Here is a 17,986-nt window from a genome sequence, read left to right as displayed (position 1 = left end):
ACGTGTGACTCGTGATTGCACTCCTTCTTATCGTGCAGTTGTGTTTGTTTACGTAAGAATTCAAGTTTTGCATCATTTTCATAACCAAATGAAAAATAGAAATCATATAATATGTTTCAAAGCAGTCTAACATTAACTGTGTTTTTATTTGCATATAGTATAAAACATATTAACCACACAGACAATCATAAACTGACAGATGTGCAGGGCCAGAAAAGTGTCGTGTAGCTTTTTTTTAAAGAATAAACTAGAAATATATAGAATTCTATGAACATGAGAAAAATAAACAGGAATTTGATAGAAATGTATTATATTGTATGTATTATTATGTGATAAAAATGAACTTCAGACAGAATAAAAGAGCTTTACATCATAAAAACCCTTATCACAACACCCACTTACTCAGTCAGTGCATTTGGGGGGGGACCTTTTCAGTCTACCAATGTGTGTGTGTGTGTCTTGACACAATGAAGAGTCAGAAAGTTGACAGCTGGCAGCCTGTTTAACAGTCCCAGTCGCAGCACAGGACACTGTGAGCACTGTGAGCCTTCATTGACAAAGAACACCAGATTATAAACTTGTTTTATGCTCAATTTAAAGAATACAACAACTGAACTCTTGCATATAAGAGTTAACACGCCCATGGGATCTTGCTGACTCTGCTCTGTTACCTCGCTGTAAATTTGCTCAGCGTCGTGTGAATAAATATTTGGAAGGAGCCTGCTAATGACTCAGCATGTTTCTCCACCTGCTCTATTCATGCCTTATATAACTTATTGGATTTATTGACTGTTTTGTGGGCTGGAGGTCCGCAGGTCAGGTTTCGTGGCCCATCTCTCTTCGTGAAAGGTCAGAAAAAAGGTCAAAATGACACTGAGGGAGACATTAAGAGAGACCGAAGGCACAGCGGGCTTCAGCATTTGGTCAAGATAGTGTTTTGTTCTTAAGGATGAGTTGTTCGCTTGTGTTTTCACACGCTGGCCTGTTTGTGTTGTTTTGCAGTGAATTGGCTGCTTCCGTCTGGCGCTTGGATGTTTTGACAAGCTTTGAGTTGTTGTCATCGCAGTGGCAGTGTTTTCGCTCGTACTTTACCAGTTACACTGGAATGAATGATGTCAAATGTTTCAAAGCTGCGAGTCCGACTTGAGTACGTCTGTTGTGCTTTGTGATTCCAGCTGTGGACGGGGAGATGCAGTTTGTGCGTCTAGACGGGTTGTTAGTCAATGACTGGGCTGTCCTGCTGCCAGCTTTAATAACAGTCACTGTCCTATTGTTAGTCTGTTGCACTCACTGGAATTCACTCTACAAATCAATACAAAATAGGCAATGTGAGGGATTTTAGAGGCATATTGGACACAATTAAGCAATATTAGTTCGGAGGATTTGCCTTTTATGCTACTTTATTCTTCAATTCCTCTGCATTTCAGACGGAAACATTGTGCTGTTGTATTGTGCTAATGGTTCATGGAAGATTAAATCGGTAGTTCTCAACCTTTTTGGTGTGTGACCAAAAAAGAATCAGCGAGTAGTTGAGGCTCCTTGTCTATGAGTTGTTCGCAGTTCCACCAAAGAGACATTTTCCCTCTAAACGTCTAAAAGGTTCTATTTAAATAATTGCTTTGGGCCCAAATAAGTACAATTAACCATCATTAAATAATACAACACTCACGGGGGGCATGTTTCTGAAGAATGTTTTGATGGTGCCAGACAGCGGATGGAGCCTTCCTGCTTGACACACAGTCACTAAATATCCTCCTCACTCCACAGAGGAATTTTAGCAATATCTCTCTCTTCCCCACCGACCCGCCTTCCTCATACCTCTGTCAAGTGTTATCAAAATAATCACATTAACGTGGTAATACAAGCGAGTCTTTACATAGAAACTGAGTTACTTTCCTGAAGGTTGTAATGTTGTGACCGACAGTACATGCAACACGATATTAATGCTGTACAAATACGTTATTTCACCTCATCTAAATATTTGAGAATGTTTTCCAGACATTTTGCTTTCATTCCCAAAATGTTGCCTTTTCCCATCAGCAATAGCTATTATGAATACAAAAGGAGATACATCGCGCAATAATATGTTTAAGTCAATTTGGCCTCAATCAACCCATGTAATCTGTTTCAGATTCTTGAATACATGACTTTAATCTGAGTTTATTCATGGCATTGTTAGATTGTATGTACATACTTTAAACATGCTGCCATGACCTTTTGTAATCTGTGTTTGTCTTTCAGTCTGGTGTCAATACTAAGCTTTTATTTCCCAGACAGACATCTAGCGTCACAAATTAATATCTGCGATCTCTGCTCTCTCTAAGAAACCTGTTGCAGACATGACATGGCACATTTGTATTACATGCCGATAGAGAGGCATGTCACAGTCTTAAGCGTGATTCATGCCGGCTATTTATGACGACACGACATCAGACACGGCGATGTCATTGTCCGGCAGTCATCCCTGCAAAAGGGCTTGATGTCGCGCTTCCAACGTGGGTCGTAAATAAATGTTGAGCAGAGCGATCACAAACTGTAAAGAATGTGCATGCTGTACGCTAAAAGGTCCTTTCTTTACTGGCAGTGTATGGGATGTTACAGACGCTTAAAGACTAATTTAACACGAGGCTAGGTTCCACTGACCCCCACTTTTTGGACACTTCTGAAACACTGCAGCGAGGAGAGAAGTTAAAAGGCCGGCGTTGGCAAAAGAAAAGATTCTCTGCAGGTGTTAAATCGCTCCTTAATCTGCATAGAAAATCTTACGGTAATGTTACTAGAGTGACCTTTACAGGCTCTCAGATAGCCACCTGACTCCAATGATCAACATCAGGTTATGTAATGTGTGCTAATTAAGGCTGGTGCGTTCCTGTATAATGAGCTGCAGCTGATCAGATGCTGCTGTGGCTCTGATTATCCTGTTTAGCAGAGGGAGACAGAGGGGGGGGGGGGGGGGGGCGGAAGGGGTCAAACAGAGAGTCCATTGAGGATGGGCCGGGACTGGGACAAGCTGGGGGCCCCTGTGTGCACCGGCCCAAAACAAGAGGAAGGAACCAACAGGGGAGGGGGTGGACGAGTTCTACAAAGAGAGAGAGAGAGAGGGACCTGCCACGGTGACATAAAGGCAGATGAATCAGCCGATTGTTCCCTCAGTCCTCCCTCCTGCCTGATTCTAAAAGGACACCGATGACAGAGGTTGAGTGACAGAGGGTGCAGGTAAAACAGAAGAAGAAGCTGTCGTGTGTTTACGTGTGTGATGGTCAAGAGACGGGAACTCCTCTTCCCAAAATCTGATTGCAAATCAGAACAAAAATAACCTACAAATCAATTTGTTTCCCACTCAGCAGTCTTATCTTACTGCTTTGTTTACTTTCAATCAGTTATTTCCAATCATAAAGTCGATGACAAGCAAGGAATTGCAGCGTCTGTGTAAGCACGACTTATGTGAAAAAATATTGTAAAGTAAATAGAAAAAGAACGACTTCAAAGGTTGTTGGTTGGCATGCCCTGCGCTGTGTTGTGTTGTATGAGTCCTGGAACGCAATCAAACTAAAATGTTTGTTTTAGTTTTAGTGTTAGCAAAGAATCCCCGTGTGATGAACAGGCCCGAGACTGCTGACAAGTTATGAGGAAGCAGAGAAATACATGCAGAATATTCTAAACTGATTTACTGTTATTTAGCAGCCAATGATAGTTTACTGCTCCAGAGGTTTATCTGTGACGACCAGCACATCTTTACGTTGAGCTCAGTGAGTTTCTGTCAGAGAAATTCAGTTAACAGAGCTAAAGAAAGAAAATGTATGTAAAAGGACAAAATACACCATGAAATACACCAAAATAAAGCAAACTAAACCCCCAAACTGTACTTTCAGTGTGCACACTGTTACTTAGAGCAGTTGTGTTTATTTGGACCGTGAAAGCTTTGTTCATTGGGATAAATTATACATCTGAAGTCACAAAATTTGTAAAAATGTTCCGAAACATACATCCACTGTTGAATGTTCCACAGCAGATCCATTACCACCGCTCTGTAAACTGGAATGATGAACTCTCCATGATGATTATTTTTCTCTTTTCTCTTGTTCTTGTCGAAGTGCAACAGGAAGTAGCTCTCTGCTCATTAATCTGTCCCTCGACCAGCTTTCTATTTTCCATCTCTCAGATTTACTGCCAGTAAAAAACAGACGTGTGTTTGTGATGGATGTGAAAAAAAACGGAGCTCTTTTGTTCCTCTGCCCTACCAATTCCATTTCACCCCAATAATTTGATCTAATGATGAGATCACAGGACAACATAAAATCCCGAAATGGCATCAACATCAAAGTGTTACATAATGTTCCATACTTTCTGGTCTGCAGTGCTTGTTTTTGTTTATACAGTGCCAGTGCTCTGTTCCCAGCTCATCCTTTCCATCTCCACTCAATTGGTTTGACTCCAGTAACTTTTTTCATCTTTCCACAAAACATTAGAAGTTAGAGGACACTGACGACAGTAAAAGAGCATGTCATGTATGTATTAGGTTCATAGACCTTTTGCTTAAAATATCTGGTTCTATCTGTTGGTTTGATCAAATGCACAAAACAAATTATTATTAGTTTCAACTTTGAACTCAGAAAAAATCTTAACGAGTGTTTAATTTTCCTATGACCCTGCAGTATTTACTATATGTACAGTATGTATGCAGTGAGACTATAAACTACCACATTACATCCTGATCCATGTGATTTAGGGCAGTGAGTCTCAACCCGTGGGTCAACGTAAATCCGAGGAGTGTGAGATGACTTGCAGGACAGGAAAGCTTGACCAGACATATTTCTCAGACCATGAAAGGGTTAGCTCTGTATTTTCTATTTCCTCTCCGGACACACTCTGGGTTTAACGTCGTTAAAAGAGGGAACGAGAGACTTGCCAGAGCGATGCCAGAGCGATGAAAGCAAAGGAGACTGTTTTCGGATATTGACCTGTTTCCTGTGGTGCCCTGCTCATGTTGAGGCTTTGCTCGGAATTGCATTAACGCAAATTGGAAAACGCTTTTATTCAATTTAGACGGTACACTTTTGCAGTGCACAATCTCACATGACCATCCAGTATCAGTGTTTCTCCTCAGTATTGATGGCGGAGGTGTGAGGAGGGGATTTCCCCCCCGAGAAGCATTGGCTTGTTGTCGTGATGTGCTGTTGAATATGTGAGGTCTGGCCGGCAGGGCTCGGCCTGTTCACCGCCCCCACGGGGACCGTTACAGCTCCTCTGTCCCAATCAATCATTATGATTGGAGGACTCTGCCACATCAGCGTCTTTCTCAGAGTTTTTTGTGTCCTCGTGCAGCAGAGGAGGCTGCAAGGCTCTGAGATTCAAGTGATAAAGGAGGATACGTCTCGCTGCATCAGTAGAATGTGTTTCAGTTAAAGATATTTAACTCAATGTTTTTAAGTTGGAACTGATGAGGCACAAAGAGTCTCGTGGGTTTTGAATGTCTCCTTCTGTCTCTGCTGAGTCCTCCACTGCGCTCAAAATGGCATATTTTTACCTCGATGACATCACAGGCCTCTGTGGACTTGCTCATCCATTTTCCCTCTACTCTCTTTCGCCGGCTTCTATTTTCGCTCCATGATTCATCTTCGTATCTTTCCTCGCACCGGTTAGCTCTTCGCTCTGCACTCAGTGGAAACAAGAGTGAAAATGCACCAGGTCCAGGTTTATCCATTTAGTTTGACGTCACTTCTTGCATCTGCTGAAACAAAATGGCTCTTACATAATGCCCAGATTGCTCCAGTAAGCCAGGTATAACCGTCCAACAAGCCTTCATACCTAAACAACTAAATGGTCATTTGCCTTTAAAATCGACCCCATGTGAGCAATTTCTTATCTGGCGTCATTGTCAGCAGAAAGAAAACAAAATAGGTGTTTTTTCTGTGGAAGTATGAACCGTTACTGTTAATTACACTTACAACCACTTCTGGTGGTTTTGAGCCGTCATCAAACTGCTTCACATGCCAGACCACCAACATTTGGACTTGGAGTATGGCCAATATCCACTTGAGATGTGTATTAAACTGCCCTTGAATTGTATCCGGAAATATGACACTTGATATCACAAGTGCAAAAGGAAATAGATTTTCCGGCGTGTTACTTCCGCCGTTGAGTAAGAAGAGTTATCATCAACAAGACTACAAGAGGTCACAAATCAGGAAAACATCAACATTCAATCTAACGTCTCATCCAGTTGATTCTCTGCTGTCGGCTAAAGATCCTTCTCCTGGCATTGTTGGGTTTTCTGGCTCACGTAAGGTCATTTATTTAGGGCTGGAAGACGTACGCTCGTCCCCTCTGTGATGAACTTGTTCACCTTCTGTTGCTATTTTTCTTCCACATCCATTTTTCATCAGCTCTGGTCCTGATGCAGCACTAACAGCATCACAGAGCACAGTGGAAGATGTGTGAGGTCACGATGTGTGCGTGTGCGTGTGTGTGCGTGTGTGTGTGTGGGTGTGTGTGTTTTGTACCGGTGTGCTTACAGTGCTGGTGGGAGTTGGAGCATTTGAAGGACAAACTGTGAATCAGTGCCTCGGTGCAGCTGCTCTCTTGGTTATGTTCATACAGGACGGTGGAGCCGCCCTGATCTCTACAGTTGAGGTGCCTGAGATTTACTGTGTTGACCAAACGCTTGTATGTCACAATCCCCGTCAAATATCAGTAAAACCCATTGACCTGAAAAACATACAACTGGTGAAAAGCATGTATTCAAGTTCAATACAAGCTGTCTATTTGAGTATTTGCATGTGGCGCTGCTTTATACATATACGCCATCACATTTCAGGGAACACATTGTAACTTGTAGTGCACTACATTTGTCTGAGAGCTACAGTTAGAAGTTACTCTGCAGGTATAATAAGGATATAGAATATGATGCTTTGTGCTACTGTAAATTCAACTACTATATGGTTAAAATTCAACCAGATACAACCTGGAATGCTGTTCACATATAAATGCATCAAATATAATATCCCAACAATATAATATAGAGTAATAGAACACGCACAGGGGCCATTCTGCTGCATAATATGAGAACTTTTACTTTTGATGCAGGTACCTTACATTTTGCTCAGTACTCATACGTACACAAAGGTCAGCGCACAGGATTTACTTTACGGCTCTAACTGGCATGAACAGCAAAACAGATTCCATCTGTAATTGGAAGAGTCGTGACTGACCTCAGGAAGTGAAAGCGCATACTTTACTGTATGTCCTGTTGCTGTTGGACTCTGTAACATGTGTCTCATGATGCCCTGCTGTCTCAGGGTAATTAGGAACATTGAAGTGAATCAGGCGGTCACTGCTTCCTCATTTGAGGGGAATGGAATTGTTGTTTTACACTGCAAACAACTGCTCACTGCTTTATTGAAATAATGACTACGGGCCTAGTTTTCCCTCCTCGAGTCCCACTGTACGGTAATTCCCAGAGAAGCTCAGACGTCAACAGGTTTCATAGCGTACTTTTATACATTTTCTTTTTGGGTTGTCGGTTCTTCTCAGGCAGAACATTTTGTCACAAACATCCACTTGGACTTATGGAGGAACTGATTTGATTTTGGTGGTCAAAGGTCTCTGTGACCTCACATGAGACATTTTTGTCTACAGCTGAAGAATTTACCGGTATATGCTGATAATGATAATTGCACACAAATGTGTAATAGGATAAACTGATGAAGTGATTTTGACTAGTAAGCGAAGGGAAACAACCATGAGGCGGTAAATCTGGTTTGGACTAAGTACTTGCATTAGTGTATTAAAGCCCATACTGTTCCTGCTCCGCTAAACCGGCAAACGAAAGTAATGAGACAAGGAACACTGAGGAGTTGGTTGTTCTGGCAAGAAAACATACTTCTATTTGAAGCTGATTTCTTTCACATGTCTCTCTAACTGTGTTAAAATGAAACCCACAACATGTGAGAAAATAACAAAGTAATACAAACACATGATGAAGATTTCTTCTGAAATTCCTCATGTCTGGCTGACAGGTAAATATCTGCTCCTGTGCTAAAGGCTGCACTAATCAACATGTTTACACCAAGAATGGATCAAACGGCTGCATGTAAGGTGAAAGGGGTTGCTGGTTCCATTAGGGCAAAGTGGAGCACCGGCTTGATTGTGCAATACCAAGGTTTACACTGCAATGATGAAAGAATATATATATATATTTTGTAATTGTTTATACAGTGTAGTTGAGTGTCATAAAACACAGCTGTTGAGAATTGTTGATCAGCTTGTCAGGTTGCACTTGTTTGACGTTGATAATAAGGATTCACTCCATCTCTGTGTTTTCTTTTGTTTTCTATCCAGTCTTTACATTAATCCAGGAAAAATATCACCAACCCTGAACCTTCAACCTTTAACGCAAACTTCAAGTTCGCTAGTTTATTGACTGAAATGTTTCAAAAAAGTATGACTGAAATAAATAGAATTGCATCTTTAAGTAATCAAATACAAGTCCAAACAGTATTTGATCATAAAACAATGCAAAAATACAGAACATGCATCATGTTGCGACATAGTGAGACTTCATTTTCTGTGCTGATCAATAATAACTTAATGGCGCTAAAAGATCTGCAAGTGGGAGCATTTCCATTGCCTCTCAACGGCTCTCATCATGAGTGTTGAATACAGCTCCTTTAAGATAGCGTGTCCAAATCCACTGATGCCAGTTATCTCTTCCTCTAACTGTATTTATTGTATTTTTAACCTAATTTAACGTCCCTCTTGCCACTGATTTACAGCCACGTACACCCAACAGTCCACAAATACCTAAAAACTGTTCTTCAAACTATTTGGACAGCTCCAAGTTGAAGTGACGCGTTTGACCCTGAATGTTGTTTCTGTGCCAAATACTTTAAACATATAGACATTAGTAGGGCAATAATCTGAAAGTAATTTGAGGCCTAAAGCCAGAAATAACAGTCTGGTTTAAATGTCTCACTAATTGAAGCCATGCTTAAAGCGTTTGTATGCGTTCCAGACACCCTCTCTCGCACTAGTCATCTTCTTTTCTCACATATGACTCTGGAGCTCAGATGCTTATCGGGGCTCAGAGATATTTAGAGATTCACGACAGGCGGGTCAGCGAAGGGGGTGGGTTTGTTATTTCAACCCAGTTAGAGAGGCAGGCCCCTGGGGTCAAACGCTGGCCTGTGTGGCCTGATTGTGATCGTGTCCTGGGGGGTCTTTCCTGCGAGCATGCAGGCCGTTGTTGTTGTTTGGCTCCGTTTGCTGTTCAAGTGTAGCAGCCGCACAGATGAAGGGATGGGGGTGATGAAAAACAGACGAATTGTGGGAGGTATAGAGACTTCGGGTTAAGGGGTTAGTGATGCACTGATGGAGGTAGAGGAGGGCAACCTGGTTTGATACGTCGTCCTAAAATGGCAGCTAACAGGTGTGTGACTCCACGGGGTCACTCTTTTGGTTTGTATTTCTTTCTTTCTACTCGGCCTCTTCCTCTCTCACACAAAGTTATCATTGCAGAGAAAGATATATAGCTTTGCATTCTTTCCAACGCGATGGTCTTTTATTTCATAAACCATTTAATACATAATAGGTCAAATTAAGTACCGGTAGTCATCATTTCATGCAGTTTTAATCAATGAAAATGAATCAATTTTGTCAACCGGCATTTTGGGGCGACTGTTAAAGCAAGTTTAAAGCTTTTAAATGCAAATAGCAAGTCAGTTGGAAGTCTTCCACATGTCTGACTGTTACAGTAAAATAACACAGTATTTGAACAGTTGTGCTGTGTTGGAAGTGTTTTCTGAGACTGAGTCCTTTCAATGCATCGGCCCTAAGAGTCAATATATCCAGGTGTGCAGCAGCGTGGCTCTAGGGAAGCCAGTGTCGTGTTGGTGACACGTTGGATGGATTCCAGTGAAATCGTGTGCTTGTGTTCCCACGCAATGATGGAATATATTACTTTGGCAACCCCCTCGTGACTTTCAAGGTGGCCGAAGCCAAAACTCTTTCAAAACTGTCATATTACTGAGTTTGAGTACTCTAATCCTGAGCTGGTAAGTTCTATTTTTTATGATGAATTGCAGAACACCTCTTTCCAGACTGGAAGAAGGACATTCATTAATTGAAAGATAAACTAATAGAGAAGTTGGCAGCCTCACTTTTGGACACACACTCAGGGAGTGTGGGAGCTTTTTCCATATCAAGCTCGTGTTTGTGTGTTCACGAGGGAAGAGTTGACAGATTTATGATTATTAACGTTTTATTTTGCTTCAAACTGCTCTGGACTGCACACACACACACACAGGAGCACGGGTACTTACTGTGTGAGCACCTGAGCAGAGTTAAAGGATTGTGGAAACAGTGAGAGTGCTCTTTGGGGTTCTTGTCAGGCTTTGATCTTTGGTATGTACTGAATGTGGGGGTCAGGCATAATAGATTGGGGGCCGGCAGGGGCGAAGAGACATGAAGGGAGAGCGAGGGAGACAGACATGATGGTCACACAGGCCCCTGAAACCTCCCATTAGACTAAGGTGAAATATGTATAAGCAAATACCGCTCGCAATTTGATTAAACCTGCTTCGAGTAGCTTATTGGTCAAGTTGAGCCACTATAGGCCAAACATCATCCACGTGGGGAAGTTAAAGCTAACTTTACTAACTGCTCTCCTTAAATTATAGATAGAGCTCGCTCAATCTGTTAATTGGAATATTATGTCCAGCATGCAAAAATGCAGGTTAAAATAGATTTTAATGTAGAGCAAAAATGTAATAAGCTGCTGGCTGTAGCTTCATGTTTATCATACAGACATAGGAGCGATATCAATCTTCTCATCCAACAAGATTGCGAAGCCAAATCCCCCAAATGTCTGAACTATTCCTTTAAGTGCTTTGATAGAGTCTCTAATGCCGAATCTACTATGCCTGATTTTTAAAATTTCTTTTTTTAAATAGTTAAAATCGTCCTCGTTAAAAAATGAATAAGAACCAAAAATAATAATCCTTAACAATAGACTCCAACAGGATGATTGAACTTAATATGTCATTAAAATTAGGACTACTTTCTTGCCGTTATTTCTCCTCCTCGCTCTGTTTTTCATCTCCTCTGTCTCTCTATCTTGCCATCTCTGCTGTCGCCTCCTCTCACTCCTGCTCCTCTCTGCCTTTATCTCTCCCCCCTCTCCCAGTCACCCCCTCCAACGGCGTCATCCTCCAACCTCCTTTCGTCTGCTGTGAGACTCTGTCTACACCTTAGGGGTCAGAGGTCGCTCGGTTAACTGTCACGTACAAACCACGGCCCCACAGAGAGTTTTTAAGCCCGTTATCTTCTACTGAGAGTTTACGTGCGTGTGTGCACATGTTCACTTGGGAGCAATCCTGCCGTGATTGCTGGTGTTATTTAAAGTCATTCACTGAGACGGCAGAATTCAATGCGAGTGACACAGCACTTTCTTTTCTCATTTGTGCAAGGTTAAACGTGAATGAAACTTTGAATCAGCATTACACAGTTAAGTTTCCACCATGTGCATTTTCATCAGCACCTCGCTGAGTCATTGCCAACAAACCACGTCGGCCCGATGCAGTGAATTGATGACCGCTGTTCCCGCTTCATCATTGTTGTGCGGCCCTGTGTTATGATTGACAAGTACAGCTAGTTTCATGGTGAGCTGGAAAATATTAGCCTCCTGTATCTGATAGCTGCTTATTTCGACTAGGATTCTCAAATATACTCCATCCCCATTTTTAAAGGCTTTAAACCATCTTGACAGTAGCTTGTATAAATCTCTACAGAGATACAAAATAAAAGGAGCAAATGCGAGCTACAAACCACAACGACCCTGCTGTCTTTGTCCATGTGAGCTCCGAAGTCAATTTCACCCTCAAAAAGGCTATTCTGTTTTATTTGAGCGGATCAGATTTAAACAAAGGTCAACAAAGCGGTTGCATATTAGTTCTGCCTCTTCTCGCTGCCTCTCCTTATAGACAAGAGACCTGCGCTTGAGATGTAATTTGCCAGCTGCGTCACCCTCTTCTTTTACGTTAACCCCCCTCCTCCTGCGTTCTGTGTTTGGTTTAGGGGATATAAATCTCCTCCGCTGGCCTTTGTGGAGTGATTTAGGAGACAGCGGGTCGTCTGTCTCCTGGAGTGTAGAGGTGCAGCCAGGAAGTAGCCTCAACGAGGGAGGCACATGAGAGAAAATAAGAATGAAAGATAAATTCAGGATAAAAGTGAAGCAGAAAGAGTCGTAAAGTGAGAGAAAAGATCATAACAAAGGAGACACTCTAATCTTTCCTCCAGTGCCGATTCTGAAATGGCAGGTCATTGTCATTGTGGACAATCAGGAGGGCAGGATTTGAAGTTTATCTGAAAGCTTTATTGCACAAAGTGGACTGACTAATTCGGCTTTGAAGTATTCTTTTTTGTCATTAATAGCACGAAAGACAATTTCGCACACAGACTCCCCTACGTGGGGCAGCAAGATATGATCGGTCTGTTGAAGTTTGAGTCAGTTTACCAGCTCTTGTTACCCAAATGTGCCTGTCAAGAGATCTTGTTGGTGGGAAATAACTTTGGTGTAGTGGGCTAAACTTTAAGCTCAGTGTCATGAAAACAGAGAAAGTCAGTATTCACATGCTTTTGCAACTGAGAGCAAGAACAAATTATCCCGTTGCTACCTTAGCTTAGGCAGATATAGGAAATGTAATGTTGCAGCACAGGTGGAATCGGTAAGAACACAGCTCTGTCAAGTGACTAACCCTGATCTTCCAGCACTTTCTATGAAGCTAGGTCTATGATTATTCTATGTTTTTCTTATTGTCAACAAATACCATGAAAGGATCATAACCATCAATGCCTGGGTCTGCCTTTTGACGTTCCTGTCTGTGGCTCTGAGCCTAAAACCCGTTGGTTCCTGTTGACGATCTTTAGAAAACGGCTCAGTGATTTTCTCAAACAGCTGGACGATGTAGTTTTTAGTAAATGTTCCTCAAATAGGAGTAAAAAAATCCCTTGTTTGGGACTATTTTCAGTAGCAGATTAATACACAAGCATTGAAAATGAACTACAGTGCCCACATTCATCATAATGAAATAGCATGTCATCCAGTGCAACAATGTGGCTCATTGACGTGTTTGTGGGCAACATTGGAGCTCAATGGCAACGCAGCCAGTAGGATCAATTCATTGTTAATTTTGGTATTTTCGAGCGATTCGTTGACAAAAAGAAAATGATCGAATATCACCAGCCTTATTCTTTCATGTTGATATCAAGGATTTATGATTTAACCCGTTCAAGTATTTGTCCAGTTCGGCTTTACCTGTCTGCCACTCATTGTAATAAGACAAGCGGTGATGAACATGTCTGAATGGTGACACAGCAATTACCGTCAGCGCCACACAAGACTGCTGGCAGACAGATACCAAGTGCCTAATGTGTAAACACTCGAGTGAAAGAGGCTGCAAAGAGGGACGGAGGGAGATACAATCATCCTTTGTGAGTATGTAGCCTCTTGTGATGAATGAAGATGAGACCAAGAACAAACATAAAGAGTTCAAACAGGTTAAAAGAGAGACAGGAGCAGGAGGTGTAGACAGATAGTTGACACTTTAGTGCTACCGGTTAATTGAATAATGAATATCATGTTTACACATCACTAAGCACACACACATCTACACATACAGAAGGTACGTCCTGCACATGAGGGAAGGTATATCTCTCCTGTACGCCGCTCTATCTAGACGTGTTAAGTAATGCTGCAAAATGGAACAATAACAGTTGCTCCTGAATATGAATAAGGCTCTGCTTAAATGCTTTCCAATAAGATAAATCAAATCAGATAACTTTGCATGGAAAACCAGACAGAACACAAAACAATGTTTTTTCCCCTGCTGTTGTTTTGTTGAGCGGATGTTTTGTTTTGTGACCAGCAGGTCTAAGTCTGTCTTTAAGTCTTTGTGGCAAACCCTGCTGACCAAGCAGACGTAAAAAAATGCACTACTGGCAGTGAAACTTCAAAATATTCAGTCTGGGAACTCGCAAAAGGAATTCAGAGCAGCTCAGTCAACGCAGTCAGTTCAGTTTAGGTTCACTACAACTGCAATTCTCATACCAACACAGCCTTTCATGCTCAATCATTTCTCTAGGGTCCTTCCTGTGACGATAAATCCTCCTTCCTTACCTGATTACATGAGAATTAAGAGAATTGACAGACTCACAATGGACAGTTAAGAAAAAGGAAAAAAAAACGGCGTCAGATACCATGCAGCAGAACCGGAGACATTGTCTTTTTTATTTCGATGCATTCTTCTTCCTTGTCAAAACCTGCTGGCTACATTACCCACAATCCATCTTGTCTTGACCGTCGACCAGGCGGCAACCTGCGGTTCTGCCGAGTGAAGCCAATGTGGGAGTTTATAGTATGATAGTAAATGATGGTCCCATTTAGAGTAAAATAGACCATTAAGCAGAGTATGCTTTAGGGCGGGCTTGCTGTGATTGACAGGTCGCAGCAGCTACCAGAGCCGTAAACAGCGTCTCTACGTCACTCCTCCGCATTCCAAATATCGTCACTTCTGTTTAACAGTTGCAAAAAGTCAAGAAGGCAAAGGTCATAACCCATGATGGTGACGGCCAAATCCCAGAACTCGAGGCTTCATAACGGCAGTCCACAAACCAAGGGTGGCGTTCCGATGACCACGTCCACTTCTTATACACTTCTCTATACCTTATCTATGCCGTATACAGAGATGAGGAGCGAGATTCACCACCACCAGATTTGTGTCATTTTCAAACTTGTAGTCTTTCCCGGCAAGTGATCTCACCTGAGACAGTTTATCTGACTTCACGTGTCTAATATGGATGTAATTCCCATGGATCCTGGGTTCCCTGATTATACAATGACCCAGGATGCTCATTCGTCCTCATCCCGAAGCACTCTCTGCCATCGCTCTATTGAACCTGAGTCTTGCTGCGGTGAGAAGACAGCAGCAGCATTTTTGAAGGCCAGAAGAAGGAGTGGCATTATGACGGGGTCAGGGGGGGGGGGGGGGGATTATTAGGTAACTTAGGGACAGGAGTGGTCAAAAGGGTGACGATTTGGGGGAGGTGGGCTGACGGCAAAGAATGCTGGGAATGCCGGTCATCAGGTAGACTAGGGTTGGGCGGGGTTGACACAGGCCTGCCAATGGCTCCCAAAGAATCAGGGGCCTGTTTAACAAAAGCAATTTGCTAGTACTCCTTACATGCACATCTCAAATAGAGGCAGCGTCCTGTTTCACAAAGAACTGTAACTCGCAAATTGCAGACACATTTGCGAGTCCTACAGGGCTCTCGCGTGCTCACGTGCATGGGTTGCAAGTGTGGTGTTTCTTTTGATCAGTAAAATGTGTCAATATTAAAGGCAGATGGAAATGATCTCATGCTGCAAAATGAGGGAAACTGTCCAGAACTATATTGTGACCGCCCATTGAGTTTCTGGAGCGCCTGGAAGGGATTAAACAAGGGTAAAGGGCGTGGTTGTGTTATGTGGTTGTATTGTGTTTTTTGGAGTTAATGTGTCTGATTTACATCTACAATTGCAAACAAAAGCAGACATTGGACTGGATTTAAAATGTAGCTGTCCCTAAATCCCCCCCCCCAGCTGACGACCGTCCCTCCCCCCTCCATAAACCAGCTCTCACCTTTGTTTTCTCATCTTTTAGTACGTCCCTCCCAACCTGTCCCAGGCAGAGTCTCCTCTGTGGTGTCATCTTTCAGGGCTTTCCTGAAGGAGTTGGGGCTGATGGGAATGGAGCCTGAGTTGTCCATTAGTTAGATTAGCAGCTCTGTGGGGAGGCTCTGGTTCCCTCTCCCCTGGCCGGGACAGACAAAGCTCTGGCCTGCCTGCCATTGTACGGCTGTCAGTCGGAGCTGGTCACTACCAGAGAAAGGACCTAGATCCGACTGATAAGGTGCTGTGAGCCAGACACTGTTATTTACTTGTTAACACACCATTCCTATCATAGAAAAAATTACTTTTTGATCATTATTCTTATAATATTCCTTTTTGCTGTGATGTTGTTATATGACAATGTCTGTTGAGGGATTTCTGTGTAGCTTGTTTTTGTCTGTTAAAAATGAATTTTACCGCCTGCTAAAAAACTATTTATGCATTCCATTGCCCCCGCTCTCTCTCTCTCTCTCCGCTTCCTGTCTGCCACTACACACTTCCACCAATGGCAAAAAGTTCATCTGTAAATAAAAGGGATGCAAATCGTAGTGGCACCATTATAAGGATCTGACAGCATTCTGGCAGGCTGCTTCATGGATCATAAAACATGATGGGTCAAAGAAACCACCAATTTACCCTTGTGTATGCTAATGCACTTTTTTTTATAAACGTTTGTATTTTAAATACCTTTTTGAGCGTCTCTTCTCTCTGTGTCTTTTTTAGCCTTTGGAGAAAAATGGACTAATCTCCAGCATGACCAGTCTGAATGGACACTCAGAGGACAACACGCTGGCAGAAGGTGTGTGTATATGTGTGTATCTGTCCCGTCAATACTGTTTATTTGCAGTGTGTGACTTTGGGTGATGTTCCTGTGGTTGGTGGGGGAGGGGATGTTTGTGTGTGTTTGTGTCTCTGGGATTTTGTACTGTTTCTTCAGCAGTGGCCAAAGGTAAGCTTGTTTGTGTGGGGTCAGTTGTCAAGTGTGTGTGTGTGTGTGTGTGTGTGTGTGCGTGCGTGCGTAGGTGTGTGTGTGTGTGTGTGTGTGTGCAGATTCTTGTCTGCAGTTGTCTTGATGGCTTTGCAAGATTTACTTGATCCTCAAATAATCCCTTTGTCAAACATGGGAGACACCTACATGAGCTTTTCTCTCTCTCTCTCTCTCTCTCTCTCACACACACACACACACACACACACACACACAACATACTCTTTATCGCCCTGTTCCCCTCATTATTCCTTTACCCTTCAAGTGATTGCATGTAAATCTCTACTCGCATACAAAAACCCATTTTTTAAATTTGTACTTGGCCTGTGTGTGATGCTTCACTTCAGTACAGATGTAGAAAGATTTTGAGCTCTAATCATATCCATGTGTGTGAGCATCTGCCAGAAATATCACTTTGAATTTATCAAACAAATGTAAGAAATAACTTGATTTTGATCTCTCTCTGAACCTGCCTTTCGAAAGTGTCTTTATTTATCTCGGAACCCATCGGCTATCGGTCTGACGACGGATAAGCCTCTGGACTCCTCGGGCTCCGGTGTAGCCAGCAAATATCCGGGCCATGACTTCCTTTTCCGTGTGCTGTTGTTTAAAGTCCGATTTGCAGCTAAAGCTGCAAGATTGGACATGGAGTTGAGAGACGACGTGTACGACAGGATTGTTTCACAAGTACCCACTTTGCAAGCTGATTTCAAACCAATAAAAAGCGAACTCCTCGTCGGACAATAGCCGGTGGATTTCCAGATTGCATTCCGGTCAATGCGTTCCGCCTCATTTGCTCTCCACACTGACTTTTTTTTTACCAGCATTCAACTAACGCCCGTTCGAACAAATTGGTCACCATTACTGGACTACGAACAGAAAACAGAACATGTCCAATCCCAAAATCTTGTCCCATTGCCAAGAGATTCTGCATGTGGATGCAAAATCTGTTATACCGGTAATAGAGATTACAGTCAAACCTGATGAACACAGAGGCAGCCTTCATTTCTCTCCATGTTTAGTAGACGAGTCTATAAACTTGTGTTTATAAAGTGAATGTATTTGAAGACGTCTTTGGTCTTGTGGAAGATACTCTAAGGACACAATGAACATTCTTTTTAATCAGCAACCTGCGATAATTATTAACCAGTAATTAACTGGCCAACATGTTTTTCTCTGACTTAAATTGATATGTGCCCCAACCTGCAACTGTCCATCTGCAACAGCACCCTCCTATCTCCAGACCTACGTTTGTTTATTTTCTTTGCCATTTCTATAGTATCTCCCTCAATCTGGGA

The 17,986-nt window shown here is 42.4% G+C and overlaps 1 protein-coding gene across 2 annotated transcripts in view; it reads left to right on the top strand.

The window, feature by feature from the left end:
- The window catches only part of akap12b (A kinase (PRKA) anchor protein 12b), a 38,740-nt gene that overhangs the window by 577 nt on the left and 20,177 nt on the right, over positions 1–17,986 (top strand). The window contains exon 2 of one of the 2 annotated variants that reach the window (XM_079291364.1): positions 16,427–16,502. The exons of the other annotated variant lie outside the window; for it this stretch is intronic. Coding sequence (XP_079147490.1) covers positions 16,427–16,502 — 76 coding nt within the window. The remainder of the gene's footprint in view (positions 1–16,426; positions 16,503–17,986) is intronic. 2 annotated transcript variants of the gene reach the window in all.

This window comes from Melanostigma gelatinosum, assembly GCF_949748355.1.
Source record: "Melanostigma gelatinosum genome assembly, chromosome: 19".
Lineage (NCBI taxonomy): Eukaryota > Metazoa > Chordata > Actinopteri > Perciformes > Zoarcidae > Melanostigma > Melanostigma gelatinosum.
Note: the sequence above shows the minus strand (reverse complement) of the source record. Positions and strands in the feature narration are given on the sequence as shown.